The sequence below is a fragment of the Sminthopsis crassicaudata genome, chromosome 2 (assembly GCF_048593235.1).
Source record: "Sminthopsis crassicaudata isolate SCR6 chromosome 2, ASM4859323v1, whole genome shotgun sequence".
Lineage (NCBI taxonomy): Eukaryota > Metazoa > Chordata > Mammalia > Dasyuromorphia > Dasyuridae > Sminthopsis > Sminthopsis crassicaudata.
Window position 1 is genome coordinate 673,337,910 of NC_133618.1, and position 19,977 is coordinate 673,357,886.

The 19,977-nt window shown below is 42.7% G+C and overlaps 1 protein-coding gene across 1 annotated transcript; it reads left to right on the forward strand.

Annotated features, from left to right (window-relative positions):
- Window positions 1-450: 450 nt before the first annotated feature.
- LIPM (lipase family member M) lies at window positions 451-19,871 on the forward strand. The gene is made up of 9 exons (XM_074297097.1): window positions 451-802; window positions 4,245-4,362; window positions 5,464-5,662; window positions 7,436-7,545; window positions 10,475-10,611; window positions 11,105-11,251; window positions 13,923-13,994; window positions 18,054-18,125; window positions 19,406-19,871. The coding sequence occupies exons 1-9, from the start codon at window positions 704-706 to the stop codon at window positions 19,685-19,687; spliced, it is 1,236 nt and encodes a 411-aa protein (XP_074153198.1). The 5' UTR covers window positions 451-703; the 3' UTR covers window positions 19,688-19,871.
- The last annotated feature ends 106 nt before the right edge of the window (window positions 19,872-19,977 follow it).

A 19,977-nucleotide genomic window follows, 5' to 3' on the forward strand; every position in this document is an offset into this window, starting at 1 on the left:
GAGAGAGCATATAGAAAGAACTGTAAGGGACTTCAGGGGTCATTTAGTCCGTTCCCCTTCGTCATACATGAGGAAACTGAGACCAAGTTCAAGTGATTCACTCAAAACCACAAAGATCATAGGTCTTGGATCTCCCAGGTAGAGCTGTGTGCTCCCCTCCTCCCCCCCCCCCCACCCCGGTCTTCTCCTGCCTAAGCTGCTCAAAGCATGTTGCAGAACCTTAAGGTGTCCTAGAATGTCACTGTTAATCTGAGTCCTGGATTTCCAGAAAGGACAATAAGATGGGAGAGGTTAGTGTGAGGGAGCGAGCTCTTCCCAGAAGGAGAGGGGAGGGCCAGGCACCGGCTTTATGGGTTGGGTACCAAACCAAGACTCCAGGTGACATCAAAGCTGCTCTCTCCGCCCACCCGCTGATGGCTTGGGGACTGCGGGGGAGACAGCCAAGCCTGACCTAGAAAAGCCTCTGACTCACTCTGCTTCTCACTCCCTTCAGCTCAGTTTCTCCTGAAGCAAGCAACCCCAGCACGAGTTTTGTCTCCAAGATCTGGCTTTGGAAGCCTGCTGAGCTGCCATCTCTCTCCAAGAAAAATCAGTTAGTGCTTTACACAAAAGATCTCTCTCTAAAGCCAAGATTGGGGTCAGATGCTGCGCTAGCCTGGAGCTCTGCTCTGGACAGTGGATAGCTTGGCTCCCTGGGACTAAGATGTGGAGGCTCATTGCTGTGGCCTGGCTGCTCCAAGGACATGCAGAAGCCAGGCTCATCGGGCCCAAGGCCGTGGACCCCGAGGCTTTCATGAACATCGTAAGTTGGACTTGTCCATGATATTCGGGGCAGAGTGAGGGGTTGGGGGCCTTTCTATGTATGTCTGTCTTCTTTGATGCTTGTGAGTGTGTGTGTGTGTGTGTGTGTGTGTGTGTGTGTGTGTGTGTGTATCCGAGGGAGAGAAGAAGAAAGGACAAGAAGAAAGACAAGAACAACAACAAGAAGAAAAAGAAGAAAGAAGAAAGAGGAAGAAGAAGAAGAAGAAGAAGAAGAAGAAGAAGAAGAAGAAGAAGAAGAAGAAGAAGAAGAAGAAGAAGAAGAAGAAGAAGAAGAAGAAGAAGAAGAAGAAGAAGAAGAAGAAGAAGAAGAAGAAGAAGAATAGGAGGAGGAGGAGGAAGAGGAGGAGGAGGAGGAGGAGGAGGAGGAGGAGGAGGAGGAGGAGGAGGAGGAGGAGGAGGAGGAGGAGGAAAAGGGTCCTTTATGACTCCTCTCAACAATAAGATACTCAGGCCAGTTCCAATGATCTTGTGATAGGGAGAGCCATCTGCACCCAGAGAGAGAGCTGTGGGGGCTGAGTGTGGATCACAACATAGCATTTTGCTTGCATTTTGTTTTCTTTTTCATTTTTTCCCTTTTGGATCTAATTTTTTTTGTGCAACACAATAATTGTGAATATATATATGTGTGTATGTATATATATATATATATACATACACATATATAAATCACAAATAAATTGCATTACTTGCTATCTAGGAGAGGGGGTGGGGGAAAGGGGGAAAATTTGGAACACAAGGTTTTGCAAGGGTCAATATTAAAAAATTATCCATGCATATGTTGTGATAATAAAAAAGCTTTAATTAAAAAAAGAAAGGGGTCCTTGTTCATATAAGGGCATTTTTCCAAGGGCACCAGGCCTTTTTAAAGTTTTTAACTAGTTCCCCTAAAATGTTTCACGTCTTCTGCCTTCCTGCTTGATCAGTGCTCCTCCATTCTCACTAGAAATCAGAAGATGTGGGTTGGGATACTGGCTATCTCTGCAGTGCTGGGCAGGCAACATGCCCTCTCTAAGCCCTTGTTCCCCCTCTTTCAAAAACTGTGAGACTAGATGATCCCCAAGGTCCCTCAGCTCCAGGATCCTCCACTCCAGCTCATCTTTTAGGCACATTTGCTATTTCCAGATGCACATGGACTAAGCCCAGGCAAGTGATGCTTATTTCATTCCCAGAATTACTCTAGAATGGTCCAACAGGAAGTTACTGTTTTGTGCTCACAGCCCTGGGGCTAAAGCTCCAACTCTGTTAATCTACACTCTATGACTTGAGGTAAACCTTAAATCTCTGAGTGTTATTGTGAGCTCCATGAGAGCAGGGAGCAGAATGGTTCCCCCCCTTTTTTGTCCCCAGCAAATAGCAAAGTGCTTGGCAAATGTTTCTATTCAATCTTTTTAGTCATATATTGTTCTTTTTTAAAAAAAAATTATCATTTTTATTACACCTTTTTATTTTCAAAACATATACATGGATAATTTTTTTAACACTGACCCTTGCAAAACCTTGTGTTCCAAATTTTTCCCTTCCTCCCCCCCCCCCCTACATGGCAGGTAGTCCAATACATGTTAAACATAGTTTTTAAATGTCCTATCTTATTCTTCATGATCCCAGTTGGAGATACGGGAGGGGTTGGTCATTTTCTTCTCCAGCTCATTTTAAGGTGAAGAAAGTGAGGCAAACAGGGTAAAGTGACTTAACCCACAGTTAGGAAGTTACAGCTAATATGTCTGAGGCAAAAATATACTTGTGCCCTTTATAACTCATGATAGTTTAAAAAAAGCAGCATTATTTTCAAGTATTTCAAGAAATTTATAATTTCTAGGGTTGAGCTTTGGGGTTTTTTAAGATTTGTCTGGTAAACTTAAGATTATAAATCTCAAAGTCCCCCTTCCTACATTTGATGTCACTCCAGTGTCCAGTAGTCATATATATATCATATATATAGATATAGATATAGATGTAGATGTAGATACTTGAACTTTGGATTATGAATCTCTTTGCCTCCAGGACCAGCACTGTATCCACTGTGTCAATTAGTTGCCTTTGGCAAATAGCAATGATAAACTCGGTTTATTCATTCACTCTCATTTAGTGGAGAAAGCTCTGGAGGCAGAAAGATCTCAGTTCAGATTCAATGAGTTTGTGTGTGTGTATGTGTGTGTGTGTGTGTGTGTGTGTGTGTGTGTGTGTCTGTCTGTCTGTCTGTCTGAGAGAGAGGATAAGAAAAAGAAAGAGGAGGAGGAGGAAGAAGAGGTGGTGGAGGAGAAGGAGAAGGAGGAGAAGCAGGAGGAGGAGGAGGAAAAGCAGGAGGAGGAGGTAATGAAGGAGAAGGAGGAAGAGGAGAAGCAGGAGGAGGAGGATGAGAAGAAGGAGGAAGAAGAGGAGGAGGAGGAAGAAAAGAAGAATGGAAGCAGAGAAAGAGAGCCTCAGTTTCCTCTTCTGCAAACTGGGTTCAATAATAGTAATAATCTCATAGCATTCCTGTATAGCCCAGTATAATGTATACACAGTGCTCTGCAGAACTTATGGTGCCATATAATGTAAGCTGTAATTATTAGCCGTGAAATGAGGATCTGTCCAGGGTGATCTCTACTGCTCCCTCAAGGTCTGTCCTAGGACCCGTCTTCTTCCTCCTATTTCTAAAACATTTTACATTTAATAACCCGTGGGCAATCCGATGGCCAAGATGGTTAGAACATTGTCTAAAATCATTGTCCAGGATTTTAATTAGTCTGCAATCCCACAGAGAACAAATGGCCAAGGCTAAACTCAAGTCCACGTCCACTGGCCCTAACGCCAATACACTTTCCCCCTGGCCGGACTTCATCCACAATGGAGACTCAGCCCCAGTTAGAAATGCTGGTGGGGGTTGAAACAAATGCACGGGCACACTCACACACACACACACACATACACACACTCACACACACACACATACACTCTCACACACACTCACACACACATACACTCTCACACACACTCACACACACACATACACTCTCACACACACTCATACACACACACATACACATGTACACACACCAGGGTTGGATTTGGAATGCTACCTGCCACATACAAGCTTCCTATTTTAACTACTCACTGTTGCTAAGTTGCCAACCTTGGGATTTTTAAACACTGACAAAATCTCCTAAATCTAGGACCCTTAAGACAAAGTGCAGATTACCCAACCTTAGTTACAACTCTGAAAAAAAAGAAAGTCAGTTTAATAGCCAGAAAGGAACACAGAGATGTAGTTCAATTTTCCCATTTTGCAGAAGGAGAAACTGAGGCCCAAGAAAGGAAAAGAGCTTCCATAAGGCAGGCAATTCTACCTGGCAAAGGGCAGACCTGTGTCCTCTGCTTTTGAGGGGCATGGGAAAGGTAATTTACAACAAGCCTTAGTGGAAAGTCCTGCTTTCTTTCCACAGAGTGAGATTATCCAGCACCATGGCTACCCCTGGAAAGAGTATGAGGTAGCCACAGAAGACGGCTATATCCTGACGGTCAACAGGATTCCTTGGGGCAAAGACACTCCTGAGGACCCAGGTAGGAGACGCCTCAGATGGTGCCGCTGGGGATGCTGGAGGATGTGAGCTGAGTGAACCGGAGTGTGCTCCCAGAGTTTTACAGAACCAGACAGGGCCGCATCTCAGACCCTTGATGGAGGACATTTAGTCACTGACCACTCTTGCTAAGTGGCATCTTAATGGAGATAGGCCTGGGTCTGGAGGCAGAAAATCTGAATTCAAATCCAACTTCATTGTATCCTGGGGAGAGGAGAGGAATTCACCTAATCCTCTCTACTTCAGTTTCCCCATCTGTAAAAAGGAGCTAGTACCTATCTCCCAAGGTTGTTGTGAGGATCAAAGTAGATATCTATGAAATGTGTAGCATAATGTCTGATACCTAGCAGGTGTTTAACAAATTCTTGTTTCTTTTCTTCCTCCATACTAGGATGGCATCCTTCAATCATTTTGAGTATGTTTGAAAAATATACTTGCGCCCTTTATAACTCATGATAGTTTAAAAAAAAAAAGCAGCATTATTTTCAAGTATTTCAAGAAATTTACAATTTCTAGGGTTGAGCTTTGGGGTTTTTTAAGATTTGTCTGGTAAACCTAAGATTATAAATCTCAAAGTCCCCCTTCCTACATTTGATGTCACTCCAGTGTCCAGTAGTCATATATATATATATAGATATAGATATAGATATAGATATAGATGTAGATGTAGATATAGATTTTTTTTGAAATCAAATTTCACAGGAGTAAATTTAAGTCTCAATCAAGTTCAAAGTCCCAAGTTGGGCTACAATGCCCCTGGAACAGCTAAGAAAAATCAGCTGGATTCAGTTAGGAGTTGTTATTCCTGTTTTTGTTTTTGTTTGTTTGTTTGTTTGTTTGTTTGTCCCATGAAGACACAATCTTGATTCATTTCCCTAAGATTTAAGATGACCTGAATTGCCAGACAGAGTGCACCACAGGCTAAACCAGTAGGGCTTTCAAACTGCAAATTCTAGAGTCGCTTGTCTTGTGGCCCAGCATCATTTCTCAGTTCTCTCATGAGACCGTGAGACTCAACCCTCCCTTACATCCTCCAATATGGTGGCCATTGGTGGCATCTGAACTTCTTTCTCTCCCCTTCTAGGGCCGAGGCCCGTGGTCTTACTGCAACATGGTTTGCTTGGTGATGCAAGCAACTGGATCCTGAATCTCCCCAACAACAGCCTGGGCTTCATCCTGGCGGATGCCGGATATGACGTATGGATGGCGAACAGCCGAGGAAACACCTGGTCTTGCAAGCACAAGACCCTCTCGGTCGAGCAAGATGAGTTTTGGGCTTTCAGGTAGATGGGGATGTTGGGAATAATGGTGGAACATTGGGAATAATGGCAGAATATTGGGAGTAATGGCAGAACATTGTGAATAATGACACAACAACCTACTGGGGAAGGAGCCGGCTAGCTAGCCAAGAGTCAAGCAAGGATCATTGACTTCTCACTTGAAACATTTATATGGGTAGTCCTCATAACCCTACATCAACCATAGTGACTAATAATTTCTATTACCATCTTCTGCCCTCAAGGAGTGTGCATTCTAATGGGGTAATGGTATGCAAATAACTCTACAAACTATGCCTACCCAAAATGAGAAGTCATCTCAGAGGGAAATGAGGGAGGGGCAGTGGAGAGGGTCTCCCCAAGAAGGTGGAATTTGAAGAAGCCAGGGAAGCAGGAGATGAAGATGAAAATGTTCTAGATATGGAGGACTCTATGGCAAGAGTCTTCAACTCAAACAAAATAAGTCATCCTAATTCTAACCTTCAAGTGCCCTAAGAACTTGATGAGTCTGGAAATTACAGAGAAGTTATAGGACAGGGGATTCATGTAGGGTCTGTGAATTTATTTATTTTTGATATTTTGATAGCATCTTCAATAGAATTTTATATCTTATTTTATGCATTTAAAAACGCTATTCAAAGATGGGGTTTCACATGCTTTTCTAGAATAGGACTTCTTAGGCAGCTAGATGTTGCTTTGGGTAGACTGCTGGTCCTGAGTTCAAATCTAACCTCAGATACTTACCACTTCCTAGCTTTGTGACCCCAATTGCCTCAGAAAAAAAAAAATCGAGTAGGACTTCTTAAACTTTGTCTACTTAGGACCCCATCTGTTTCTGGCACTGTTCATGTGTACAAAGTGCTCAGGTTGTATATTCAGAACTAAGGCTCCAGTGAAGCTGTGCAATGCAACATGGGCAAGCACTGCCAAAACCACTTTAGATTCATCACATATTTGGTTTTGATTTAATTTGGGGGAGTTGCATTGTGAAACCTTTTATTGTTGCTAAATTTTTCGCTCCCATTCAGTTACACAACCAGATATGTTTAAGACCCCATGCTGGGTCTTTAATTTAAGAAGCTTTATTGTAGAATACCAAAGGTCTCCCCAGCAGCCATGTGAAAGGCTAAGAACTCTCAGAATATGGAATGTCCTCACCTGTAAACCAAGGAAATTGGTGACCCAGACCCTAGCCCCAGCCCTTATAGTAACAGTCACTACAACAACGCTTTTAGTGACTCTACAGAACATGGGCCTACATCCCAAACAACCAAAAAACAGTCATTTCATCTCAGCCACAAAGTTTGTAGAACATTAAATAATTCTTCATAGTAAGAATTCTGTGACTTATCTTCAGGCTATTTCTTTCTAGACACTTCCAAAAAGATAGGAAAGACAGGACAACAATAACAGCATCCATTTGACATTTTAAGACAATGATATACTCCAGTCAAAATAAGAGCCACAAGAAGAGGTGCTTCCTACCTCGGGGGGGGGGGGGGTATGGTGTGCGCTGTGTAAAAAGTGTCACTGACAATTCATCTTAGAAACTGAGACAAGTTGGGATCTTGGTCAGTTCTGTAGATGGAGCCAGATGCCTGTTCGCTTGGGCCATCAGTTGAGATGCTTCAGTGACTAAGAGCCAGGTCCAGTCCATGAGAACTGACCTGTTCTCTCGTCAATGTGCCTATAAATATCGCTTGTGTTTTGTGTTTAATGATGCTCTGTTCCCAATGCAGGAATGGTAATCTTTACATAAAACTTTCTTTCCCCTTGTAGTTATGATGAGATGGCTAGGTTTGACCTTCCAGCAGTGATAAACTTTATTTTGCAGAAAACGGGCCAGGAAAAAATATTTTATGTCGGCTATTCACAAGGAACCACAATGGGTATGTTGAATGGGGAGCCGGTCTGTAAGTTAACCACCTCCATAGACACATGAACATATCTCTTCTCCTGCCTCATCTCTCCACTCCTTCCTTATGCTCCCCAGTCCATCCTACACAAACCTGTTATTTCCTTAAATAGAGAGGGAGGACAGAAACTTTGTGCAATTCTGCCTGACTTTAATGCAATTCACACACAAGTCAAGGTATCAACCAGTGATATCATTGATCCTCTTATAAATGAAGAATAAACAAACAAAAAAAAAAAGAAACAAAAAAATATTCTTTAAATATAAATCTGAATGGCCACGCCCCTTACTCAGATATCAGCATATCCCAGAGGCCTTTAGGTTAAAATGCAAAGCCTGGAGTTAAAAGCCCTCTGCTGTTTAGTTCCCCTTTGCTTTTACTGACTGAGATCACTTTACACGCTCTTTCACACACTCTCTGTTCCAGTCAGTCTGACCTACTGGATATTCATAAATGACCTCTTGTTCCTGATCTGTACTCATTCCTTATGGACCCATTGGCTTCTTTGGAAGTACAAACAGCTCCGATACATGTTTATGTCAATATAAATCCTTGGTAGTCGTTTATATTTTGTTCTATACTTTTAAAAAATTATTTTGAGGAGTCCATAGAATTCAGCAGACCATCAGGGGGTCTTGCTTACCTAGACCATCACTGCCCCCATTTAACAGATCTACAAACTGAAGCTCTGTGTTTTAATAAGTTTTTGGCAGCTCCCCATGGCTTATTGAGTGAAGTCCGACTCCCACATCGATTATCGGAGGCCTTTGATGATTTGTTGCTTCTGAGACTTTCTGTTCTTACCTCAAATTCTCTTGCCAACACCTTCACTTTATCATGGACAGTGTATCTCAGAAAGGGGAATTGGCTTGCCTAAGGTCAGATATCCATCATGGAGTAACAACAGCTGAGGCAACATTTCCCAATCTCCCCTCCCCTTTCTTCAAGCACCAGGGCAGGCACAGCCTGCTGGTGGTCTGTACACCCAGTTGGGGCTGCCCTTCCCAGTTGGGGAGGATTTGATGTCAAGAGCCCAGAAGCAGTCAGCCCCCCAGGGCAGGCCCCGTTCAAAGCCTTTGCAGCTTGGTCAGATTGTCAAGACACTGTCTCATCTGGCCAAAGCTTCCTGGCCCTGAGTCATCTGAATGCCAGGATGAGGCATCGAGGGCTTAGAAAACCCATTCCACAGGAGTTGCCTGAAGCCACAGAGGAAGGCTGACTGAGCTGGGGCTAAAATTTAAGCCCGAGAGCTTCGCAAATCAGGAAACAAATCTTTTTTTATAGGAGACATAGCCCTGGGTGCCTCAAGCAGAGCCAAGTACGTGGATCCTCTTCTAATTAGCCCCTTTCCCCAAACCCAAAAGTGAGTCAAGGCTTTAATCTTCTCTAAATAGCTTTGTGCCTCAGTTTCACAGCCAGAATGATGGGGTCACCTGTGGGCTCTGCTCAGGTGGGCACAGGACCCTTAATCAGGGCACTGTCCCTGCAAGGAATGGTGAGCATCCAATACAACTATCTCAAAAAGACAGGAAGTCATTGGGTCATCAATATGGAACTGGCAATGACCTCAGAAACCATCCAGTTCCTACACCCCTATTTTACAGATGAGAAAAGTGAGGCCCAAATTGGGAGAAGAGCCTGCCCAGGACCACATAACTGGTATCTGAGGCAAGATTCAAAGAGAGGACTTCCTATTTCTAAGCACTGGCCTCCATCTACCCTCCGCCATTCCTGGGACTGTCTTGAAGCTTACAGTCTATTCCTTTCTGTTGTTGATACTGAAGTCAAGAAGGGACAGTTGGGTTTTGTCTTTGTTCTTTGTCTTGGTTTGTATAAAATGAAGTGGGCAAGAGATCCTGGTGTAGGTATGGGAGCCAATTGGACAAAGGTATGGGCCCTTGGCATATTTCCATCAAGATCCTAAGGCCACCATTCCTTTTCATTAAAGGGGATTTTAGAAGCTAATAATTGGCAGGTGACATCACATCTACGGAGTTAGCCTTAGAGTTGGGAAAACTTGGATTTGAGTCTCCTTTCTGCCACATCCCAGCCATGTGACCATGGGAAAAAGACCACCACCCATAATTCTAGATCTTAGGAAGGTGCTTGGCACATAATAGGCGCTTAATAAATGTTTGTTTGTTTGTTTTTTTTGACTGACTGGGTAACTCTAAGATGAGAAGTTGCAAAGGAGTCTCTTTACTTGGTAGGGAAAGTTATTTCTTAGGAGTTCCCATACTGACAAAATCATGTGTCCAATTAAAAATAAAAAGTTAAAAAGTTAAAAACCTTAAGAATTGTTAAATAGGTCAGCTAGGTGGTTCAGTGTATAGAGCACCAGTCCTGAAATCAGGAGGACTTGAGTTCAAATCTACCCTCAAACACTTAATATTTCCTAGCTGTGTGACCTTGGGCAAGTCACTTAACCCCAATTGCCTCAGCAAAAAAAAAAATGTTAAATAAATCTGAGTCTCATTGATGATACATCTGTGATAGAAATTCTACAGATATTCTTAAGCCTTTCTTATAGATGAGGAAACTGAGGCTTAGTGAAATACGAACTGGGGGTCTTCTGGACTCTAAATACAGTTTTTACTCTCTATCTGACATATGATTGGCTGAAACCTTTATTCTAATTTGCTTCCAATTTCAGCCCAGAATCCTTTGTGAAACTTACCCTTTCATCCCAGACAATTGATCAAGCCAGAGAATGCAAGGGGATGCAAGCTAGCTCATCACCCTGGGGCCCTAACTGTGAGGGAGGGATGGGAGAGTGGGAGCTCCCAGTGCAGACAGGCTAACCTCCCAGGGGCTCCAGGAGCTCCCTCCCCTGAGCCTGAGAGGTGGGACAAGGTGATGGGATCCCATGGCTCCTCCTCACTCATCTCTTTTGCCCCCTCAGCCTTCATAGCCTTTTCCACAATGCCTGAGCTGGCCCAGAGAATCAAAATGTATTTTGCTTTAGCTCCGATTGCCTCAGTCAAGCATGCAAAAAGCCCTGGGACCAAATTCTTGCTCCTGCCAGAGATAATGATCAAGGTAAGTGATAACTCGGCCCACAGTCATTAGGAGGGAATTCAGACAGAAGCAGGGAGCGTCCCTCTTGGGGACAATCTCTTCACACCTGCTGAGACCTGTCCAACTAGAAGCAAGTGGGCAGGCGAGTCTGGCAGGATCCCCCCCTTGGGCCTAGCTCCCTGTCCACAAATTTCAAGCTCGTGTTCCTAAAACACCCAGAGGGTTCCTCCCTTCCTCAACAACATCAGTGGCTCTTTGGGACCCCTAGGAAAAAACTGAAAATCCTCAGGCTCCACAATCTCTTTCCAGGCTTGCTTTATTATTTTCCTCTTCATCTGCCCTCAGTTCCCCTTAACTGTTCTCCAGGAAGGGCATCCCTTCCTTCCCCACTAGGTCTTTCTCTGTCCCTCCCATCTAGAAGGAGTCCCTTTTTGTCTCTCCAGTTTGGCACAGTACCAGGCACATAGTAGGTGCTTAATACATGTTTACTGATTGGTTGATTGACTTGTCCCAGAGCGTGTTTGGCAGGAAGGAGTTTCTTCATCAGCACAAGTTTCTCCGGCAGTTTTTCATCCACTTCTGTGGCCAGACCATTCTGGACCAGCTCTGCAGCAACATCATCCTGAGCCTGGGAGGATTCAACATCAACAATCTGAACATGGTAGGAGGCTGGGCTGAACCGGTTGACAGAGAGTTAGAGACAGAAAGGCACAGAAAGACAGAAAGAGAGAGAGACAGAGACAGAGACAGAGACAGAGACAGAGAGACAGGACATGGCCAACACGGTGGGAATCAGGACCAAGCTTTATGCCAAGCAATATGCGAGAGAGGGGAGACACAAGGATCTGTGATAAACAGTCTGGTCCTCAAAAAGCTTTCATTCTGCTAGAGATACGCTAGATACTGAAAAGATTTTACAAAGATAAAAGAGAGAGACACACACAGAAAGAAAGATAGACAGACAGAGACAGAGAAAGACAGACAGAGACAGAGATAGAGACAAAGAGATAGAGAGAGACAGAGACAGAGAGACGGGACATGGTCAACATGGTGGGAATCAGGACCAAGCCTGCATTTACAGAGGCTGGAAAATGGCTTTTACTCCCATTGGGGCAGATGAGGCATTTCCACAACCATTTCTGTAGCACTCTTTCCAATTGAGCCAAAACACTTTGACAATTTAAAAATGGCTGTTTTAATAAAGAACATTATGAATGCATCATTTAAATAATTAGTAGTACAGCATTCAATAATTAATAGCATTGTTATTACAGTATTCAAAAATTAATAGTATTAAATATTATTTTCAGTGGATCATTCTAGATAGGAAATATAATAAGAAGAGGGAGAAAGAAGAAAAAAAAAAAGAAAAAAAAATCTCATCCTCACTGGCTGGGTGCCCCTGGGCTAGTTCTTTAATTTCTCAACCTTTTGGAGAGATCTGTAAGACTTTAAATTGAAGAGGCCGTATTGGCTGGCAAGGAGAAGGGAGTTTCTCAATCTGGGAGTTGCCTCTATTGATGAAGTCATAAATCTGGTCTCTAATCCAATCATATTTAAGGCATTTACAATCATTATCTTGTCTGTTCCTCTTACACCCCTGCCCTTCCCCATGAGGAATGGGTTGCGGATATTATTCTCCCCATTTCATAGATGAGAAAGCTGAGTTTCAAAGAATGAGAGATGCTTTGCTCAGGGTATACCAACCAGTTCTTGCTAGGGGTAGACTTTGCTTGGAGATCTTTCCAGATTCCAAATCTAGGGCCTTTCCCACCATGTTATACCATTATGCAGCTGGGAGGTGCCACAATGCTCAGAGTACTTGGACTTAGGAAGACCTGAGTTCAAATCTTACCTTTGACCGTTATTAGCTATGTGACTTTGGGCAAGCAATTTAAGATCCTTGACAAACGAGCACTGGAGGACTTCCCCATCTTCAGGGGATGGCTTCTCCATGTGGAGCCTGCCCAGGGTATTCCCAATAGGGTGGCAAACCCCTCAGGTCATCACATGATCCCACAATCTGGCCCCCATTTATGCCTCCCTTGATATTTATAACCCTTGATTGTTAAACAATGGCGTCTCTTTGGGTGCGGTGACCCAGAAATCTGGTACAAACTCAATGGGTAATTAGGACTCCTTGTGGGAAGAGAAATGTTGATACACACTTTGCTGTCCTGAATCAAATGGCTTTTTGCGATCCACAAACAAGAGGCACAAAGGATTGTACGTGTTCCTAGAGAGCACTGCAGGACAAGCAGAAAACAGACTTTGGAGATGTTCAGCATCATGGTAGAGATAAGGAGGCTCAGAGGAGGACTCTGCATGTGAGCATACACACAACATGGAGCAAATTAATCCAAAAAGCCTTCTGTAAAGACTTGCTGTGCTGTGCTAAGCACTAGTGCCATCAAACCACCAATTAAGTTATCCTTTTGCTCAAGGAACTTGGATTCTATCAGGGGTTACCACCTTGTGGAGAGATGTATCTAAAAGTTTTGTCATTCCAGATCTCCGGGGTCTATTCCAACAGCCTCCAAAGCTGCAGCTGGCATTTCCATGCAGAATGGCTGTTGTGAATCAAAATATTCATTATCTACTCATTAAGGATCACAAATTTGGGCCTTGAAGGAACCTCAAAATCTTTCCAGCTCAAATATCATATTTTCCATATGAGGAAACCAAGACACATGGAGAATAAGGGACGATCAAAGGAAGCAAGAATCAAAACATTAAGAACAAAAAGTTTTCATCATCAAAAGTTAGAGAAAGTGAAATAAAAATTGTGAAATCATTTAAAAAAATTGTTCTTAGGCTCTAAAATAGAGGTTCTTTAGACTGAGGTCCAGAAACATGTTCTTCAAAAATATTTTGACAACTGTATTTCAGTGTAATTGGTTTCCTTCATAATCCTTTGCATTTTATCATAAGCAATATGCATGTAATATGTGAAAAATATTACATATTTATTATACTTTGGACCATTATTCCATGAAGATTTCCTGAGGCTCCAGTGCCTAAGATCCCCAGGGGTCCAGGACATATCAAAAAAAAAAAAAAAAAAAAAAGGATAAAAAGCCCTTTGATTTAGGGGGCCTCTTTTACTAATGATTTTCCTCATTTTTCTTTTTGTTTCCCTCTACTTTGATCTATTGCTTCTATTCCTTACCTGGGGAGAGCCTTTCCATACATGGAGATCCTCCTAAGGAGAAAAGAGTAGACCCAGAGATCTAAGGGGCAGGGCCCTTGGCAGAGAGGATCCAGCCCAGCTTCCTGTGCTTGTAGCCAATTAGTCACTTGATGATCTAGCCTTCCTTCCTGCTTCCTTGCAGAGTCGAGCCAATGTCTATGTTGCCCATACTCCAGCTGGAACATCTGTACAGAACATACTGCACTGGAGCCAGGTAAGACTGCCAAAGTCTCCATCACTGCCCCAGGGCTCTGCATAGGCTCTGATGAATGTGTAGGGGATTGAATCAAATGATGGCCTTTGGAGAGCCTGAATATTTACGTATTTCGTATTTCTGTGGACATCCAAAGGAGATGGAAGACACACCCACCATCACATGGCATTAACCTTAGAGTTTTGCCTGGTACAAAGTAATTGCTTACTAAATGCTTAATGCAGATTAAGAGAAGCCTTGTCTCCAGGATGAGAGATGTGTCCATCCACCAGACCCTGCCCTCCGCAGATCCCATGTGGGCCAGGATGACCATTTCTGAGTACCATAGTTTTAGGACATTCTTAGGCCAGAGTATCCAAATGACAGCAGCCATATTGTCGAAAGACCTTGAATTCAGGTTGTACAACATGTCATGGGCATTTAATAAAAACTTGTTGATTGATTAACTGGCTGATTAACCAGTGGTTGCAGCCGGGGCTTTTAGCCCAGAAAAGAAAAGACTCAAGAGAGATGTGATCTCTGTCTATTTGAAAAGCAGTTCAACTGGTTCTGTTTGACCCCAAATGAGAGACTCAGGAGCAGCAATGGAAGGACGCGTTAGAGCAGTCCAAGCCAAGGGGGATGGACTATCTGGAGAGGCAGTAAGTCTCCCTGATTGGAATCTTCACACAAAAACTGGAAAACCAGACAATTGGGTTCCTTTAGCTGGAGGAGTATTTTTGACAAATGGGTTGGCTATTGAGCTTCTATGTGCTAGGAGAGTGGAGCTGGATGTGGTGGGAATGGCCCATGACATGATCCATACATTGGTCTAGAATTGGTTGTTCTAAGACTGGCTCTGTGCCCAGCCCCAGTCCCCTTGCCTTGAATACATTCATGTGAGCTCACTAAGAGTGCCTTGGTAGCCAGCCAGCCATGAAGTACAGCCCGGGACAGTGTGAGGGCCTTTATGGGGGAAGCAATTGTGTGTCTTTGCAGTTCCCATAGAGATGTTAACAAGTACACAATAGTTTTGTACTTGAGCTCCTTTTTTAAATTGTGTTTGCTTCTCAGGCTTCTTTGTTCTCAGTGGTCACTTCGGGTGGTTTCAGCAGCTCAGATTAAGATCTCATGGATCAACAATAGCCTCCCCAGGAGCGCCCTTCCAAAATCAGTGAGAGCCATCAGACCCACTAACATCACTGCCTCTCCAGCCTGTCTTTAAGACTAAAAACATTATTTAACAACAGTAAATTATTAGACACTCTCAATGTCCCTTTCAACCATGAAAAAAAAAGTTGAAATTCCAGCCGATTTTCCATGCAGGTCCTAGCCTGGAACAGAAGGGCTCTGGGACCAAGAGGAGCCCAGGAAGCCCATCCTGTTTGGCCCACTCTAGAATGGTGACCACTGTCAAATTCCCATCTCACTTCTGAAGCACAGTAGGCTTTCTAAAAAAAAAAATAAATACCCATGCAGTGGATAGAGCATTAGCCCTGAAGTCAGGAGGACCTGAGTTCAAATCTGATTTCAGACACTTAATACTTCCTAGCTGTGTGACCCTGTGCAAGTCATTTAACCCCAATAGTCTCAGCAAAAAGAAAGGAAGGAAGGAAGGAAGGAAGAAAGGAAGGAAGGAAGGAAGGAAGGAAGGAAGGAAGGAAGGAAGGAAGGAAGGAAGGAAGGAAGAAAGAAAGAAAGAAAGAAAGAAAGAAAGAAAGAAAGAAAGAAAGAAAGAAAGAAAGAAAGAAAGAAAGAAAGAAAGAAAGAAAGAAAGAAAGAAAGAAAGAAAGAAAGAAAGAAAGAAAGAAAGAAAGAAAGAAAGAAAGAAAGAAAGAAAGAAAGAAAGAAAGAAAGAAAGAAAGAAAGATCCAAGTCATCTTCCTTCCAGGGTTGTGACAAGGCCTCTGAAAGCTCAGGTAACTATCATTCTACTAAACTTCACTAACAAGTGATGGCGAGAGCTCCAAAGTTTGGAGAAGGTTCTATGTGTGTATATTTTGTTCTGTTTTGTTTTCACTTGGCCTCAGATAGGCTCAGGGGATGGGGAGTCAACTTTGGGGGCAGGAAGAGCAGAATTCATGACCCATCACTGATACGTACAGGGACTGAGTGACCCTGTACAAGCCATTTGAGGTCTCTGTCATTCCAGACAGATCTGCAGTTGCAGAGAAGGGGCTGACTTGCACTGCCAAAGGGAGCATCTTTACAATTCCCTAAACCAATGAAATCAAAGGTCAAGGCCCTAATTGTTTTAGCTTTCCCCCAACTCTGGGATGTTGGCACTAAGGATGTCATTTTGCCCATTTTAAAGAGAAAGAAATTGAGGATCATAAAGGTTCCATCCAAGTCACCAACAGTTTCTTTAACCTTATTACCTGTAGAATCAAATATAAATGCTTGTGTTGGAGCATTTAACACCCTTTATGACCTTGGAGCTTTCTACCTTTCCAGCCTTAGTATATGTCACTCACCCTGACACCTCTGGAGATCCGAGGCACTGGCCTCCTTGCAGTTCCTTACAACTGACATCTCATCTCCCATCTCCATGCCTTTGTCTGGGCTATCCTACATGCCTGCAATGCCCTTGTTCCTTGTCTCTGCTCCTTAGAATTTGGGGGTGTCTTTAAGATTTAGCTGAAGTACCATCACCTACATGAAAACTTTTGATTCTCCTAGCTGTAAGTAGCATTTGGTTTCCATTCCTCCTTTTTTCAAGACACACAAGGAAATTAATATGATTGTACAAATGTAACCTCTATCAAATTGCTTGCCATCTTGGGGAAAGGGAGAAAGGAAGGAAGGGGAAAAATTGAAATCAAAATCTTATAAAAGTCAATGTTAAATATTATCTTTACAGGTAATTGGAAAAAATAAAATGTTAAGTGGTTAAAATAATTTAAAATTTTTTTAAATGTCAAAGAATCACAAAATCCAGGAGCTGAAGGCAAGAATCCTATCCATCACATAGCTGTTCTGCCTTTGCTCCAAGACTAGGCCAGGACACTTTGGTACCATGATGAGAAGTCTTACAGGTGTTTTCATATCTTTTACCCATTGTCTCTAGTTTCTTCAGTCAATTCTCAGGTGGTGTGAGTTGGAGGCTCTTTACCATCTCACTTGAAGCCCAGAAAATCAATACCCTTCCTACATGTGGTCCCAGCCCTGAATGTAACAATCCAGGTGTGGCCCAAGCAGGACACAGTGCAAGGGGCCCTATCACCATTTGGTTCTGGACTCCATGGCTCTCCAGCAGGCTTAAGTTTTCTAGCTGCCATCTCACACCACGGACTTTTTTTTGAGCTTGCATTCTGCTGAATTGCTCAGATCCTTTTGAGAAGAAGTATCTATCATGCTTCCTCCATCTTGCCTTTGGGAAATCCATTTTTTGAACTAAAGGATGGTGAGTTTAGATTTTCCGCAGTAGCTTTCACCTAATTAAATTCAGCCTGTCAAATTCTTTATCAATTCTGTGTTGTCTAGCTTTCACAGCTTAGTATCCTCTGTAGATCTGAGAAAGATACCAGACTAGGCCTCTGTGCACAGAGTTGTTAGAAAAAGTGTAGTCTAGGGCCAATGCCAGACCCCTTTACAAGCTGACAGCAAACCATCAAGGGAAGCAGCATTTATGAAGCACCTGTTATGCCCTGACCACCACACTGAATGAACTAACATTTCTATTCATCTACTGTTTCATCTATTCAATGTCAGGTACCCACAGAGGAACATAGCTGAAAAAACTCATGTCCCTCACCTTCAAGGAGCTTGTAACTAAGGAGAGGAAATTAGATCTTGGTTTCCTAGGGGGCAGCTAGGTGGTGCAGTAGATAGAGCACCAGCCCTGAATTCAGGAGAACCTGAGTTCAAATCTGGTCTCAGACACTTAACACTTCCTAGCTGTGTGACCCTGGGCAAGTCACTTAACCCCAGCCTCAGAAAAAGAAGGAAAAAAAAAAGGTCTTTGCTTCCTTATTTTGTTTTCTCTCTTGATCCATGCCTATCTAATAGGGAACAGATCGTATCCCATTTCCAATCCTCAAGGATTTTATGCTGATGTTACTTCCTTCTTCTTCCTCAAAGGCAATGAATTCTGGCGAGCTCCAAGGATATGACTGGGGGAGTGAAACCAAAAATCTAGAGAAATGCAATAAGGTAAGAAAAAAATACCACCACCTGAAAGGATGTCAGTCATCTTTGGAAAGTTATCCAATTGCAAGATCTTAAAGAGAGGAACCCGAAGGAGTAGGGATGCTTTGTCTTGGATTCCAGTGGAACCAGCTTACATAGGACCACTCATCTGGGTTAAGCAGTCTCTGTACCCATCACCAAGATAGACGAGGAGGCTTTGCTGTACTTGGAAGAGGCAGTAAAGAGTAGTATCCGAGGTCAGGATCTTCAACTGTCCAAATTGGAGGGAACATTGGAGTCTACTGAATCCAACCCCATCTTTTATAGAGGAAGAAAATGAGGAACAGGCAATTAGAAGAGACAGGACTGACATGATGTTCCATCCTGGCTCCAGATTCATGGCTCTTTCCACTCTTCCACACTACTCATTGTGAATGAATCCCTCCTGTTCATTTTGTTTTATTTAAATGGGGGGAAAGTCATCCTATAATTAAATACAAGTAAGAAATTCCAGGTAATTGAAGAATCTGACTAATTGAATTCCATCAACTAGTTTGTTAGTCTATCAACTAACATTTATTAAGCTTCTTCCATATATCAAACACCAGCAAAGCATTTGAGATTAAAAAAAAAAAAGCAAAGCAACAACAAAAATAGTCCCTGCTCCCAAAAGAGCTCATTCTATAGATTTAGTCATAATGATTTCTGGAGAAAGCTGATGAGATGGAAAAATGGGAGAAGGAAAAAAAATAGATGTCTCATGAGTTTAAAAATATTTTTAAAGAAAGAAGAATCCATACCCTGAATTATTTTTCCTGTAATTTTTTGTGATGGGTATGATAATTTATAGTCATTTACAAAGAAGTGCATGATGGGAATTAGCAGGGTAAAGCATGGGGTAAATGGAGAATTAGAGAGGAGCTTTGGGGTAAATAATGTTGTCAGAGGAACAGTTGATTTGGGAAACTCTGGGCTGATAATGGGGATAACAGGTGGACAATCTCTATATTTTGACGGTTTCCCTTCAATGAAAAGAGAATGCAAAGACTGCCACTAGCACCTTGGTCAGCAGCCAAGTAAATTTATGGTAGGGCATGGACAAAAGTTGGATGGTATAGGTAGGTGTGAATGGGTTATGACTTACATTATTGGAGGGAAATGTCTACATCATCAGAGTGTTGGATTAAAATTTTTAAAATTATAAATTTACTAAGCTTTATTACTGTTCTTTTATTACTTTTATAGTTTGTGAATGCAATTCGAGATTTTTTCTTTTTTTTTTTTTTTTTTTTTTTTTTGCCTAGTCAACTCCTATGAGGTACCAGATTAAAAACATGACTGTCCCAATAGCAATGTGGTCTGGTGGTCAGGACTGGCTTGCGGATCCTGATGATGTCAGTATCTTGCTCACTCAAATGACCAACCTTGTCTACCATAAGAGCATCCCAGAATGGGCCCACACAGACTTCATCTGGGGACTGGATGCACCCCAGCAGTTGTACCAGGAGATCATTGAGATGATGAAGCAGAAGGAAATGAGCCTCTCCCTGGAAAACTCTGAGAGGACCCCGATGGTGATACTCTGACATGGGGAAGCCCAGGTCCATGGGGAACTACGGATGGGATTGGTGGGGGAGGGGAATTGTAAGAAAAGAGAGGAAGGAGGACTTAGTCTATCTACTTTCCTTGATGATTTTCTCAATTTGATACTAGAACTAACATGAGCATGGCTCTGGTGATAATAAAATTATGATTCGGCTTGGGGGGAAATATAGGAATCCTTGAACTTTGTTATTTTCATCTGCGTGAAAAATGTGGCTGCTCAAAGTAACCTGAAGGAAGAATCAAGCAAAAAACAATAGATCATGGATGAGGG

Coding starts and splice junctions, on each gene's coding strand:
- LIPM (XM_074297097.1), top strand. CDS start 704: ATGTGGAGGCTCATTGCTGTGGCCTGGCTGCTCCAAGGACATGCAGAA. Junction 7,546..10,474: donor TTCACAAGGAACCACAATGG/GTATGTTGAATG, acceptor TTGCCCCCTCAG/CCTTCATAGCCTTTTCCACA. Junction 10,612..11,104: donor TGCCAGAGATAATGATCAAG/GTAAGTGATAAC, acceptor GACTTGTCCCAG/AGCGTGTTTGGCAGGAAGGA.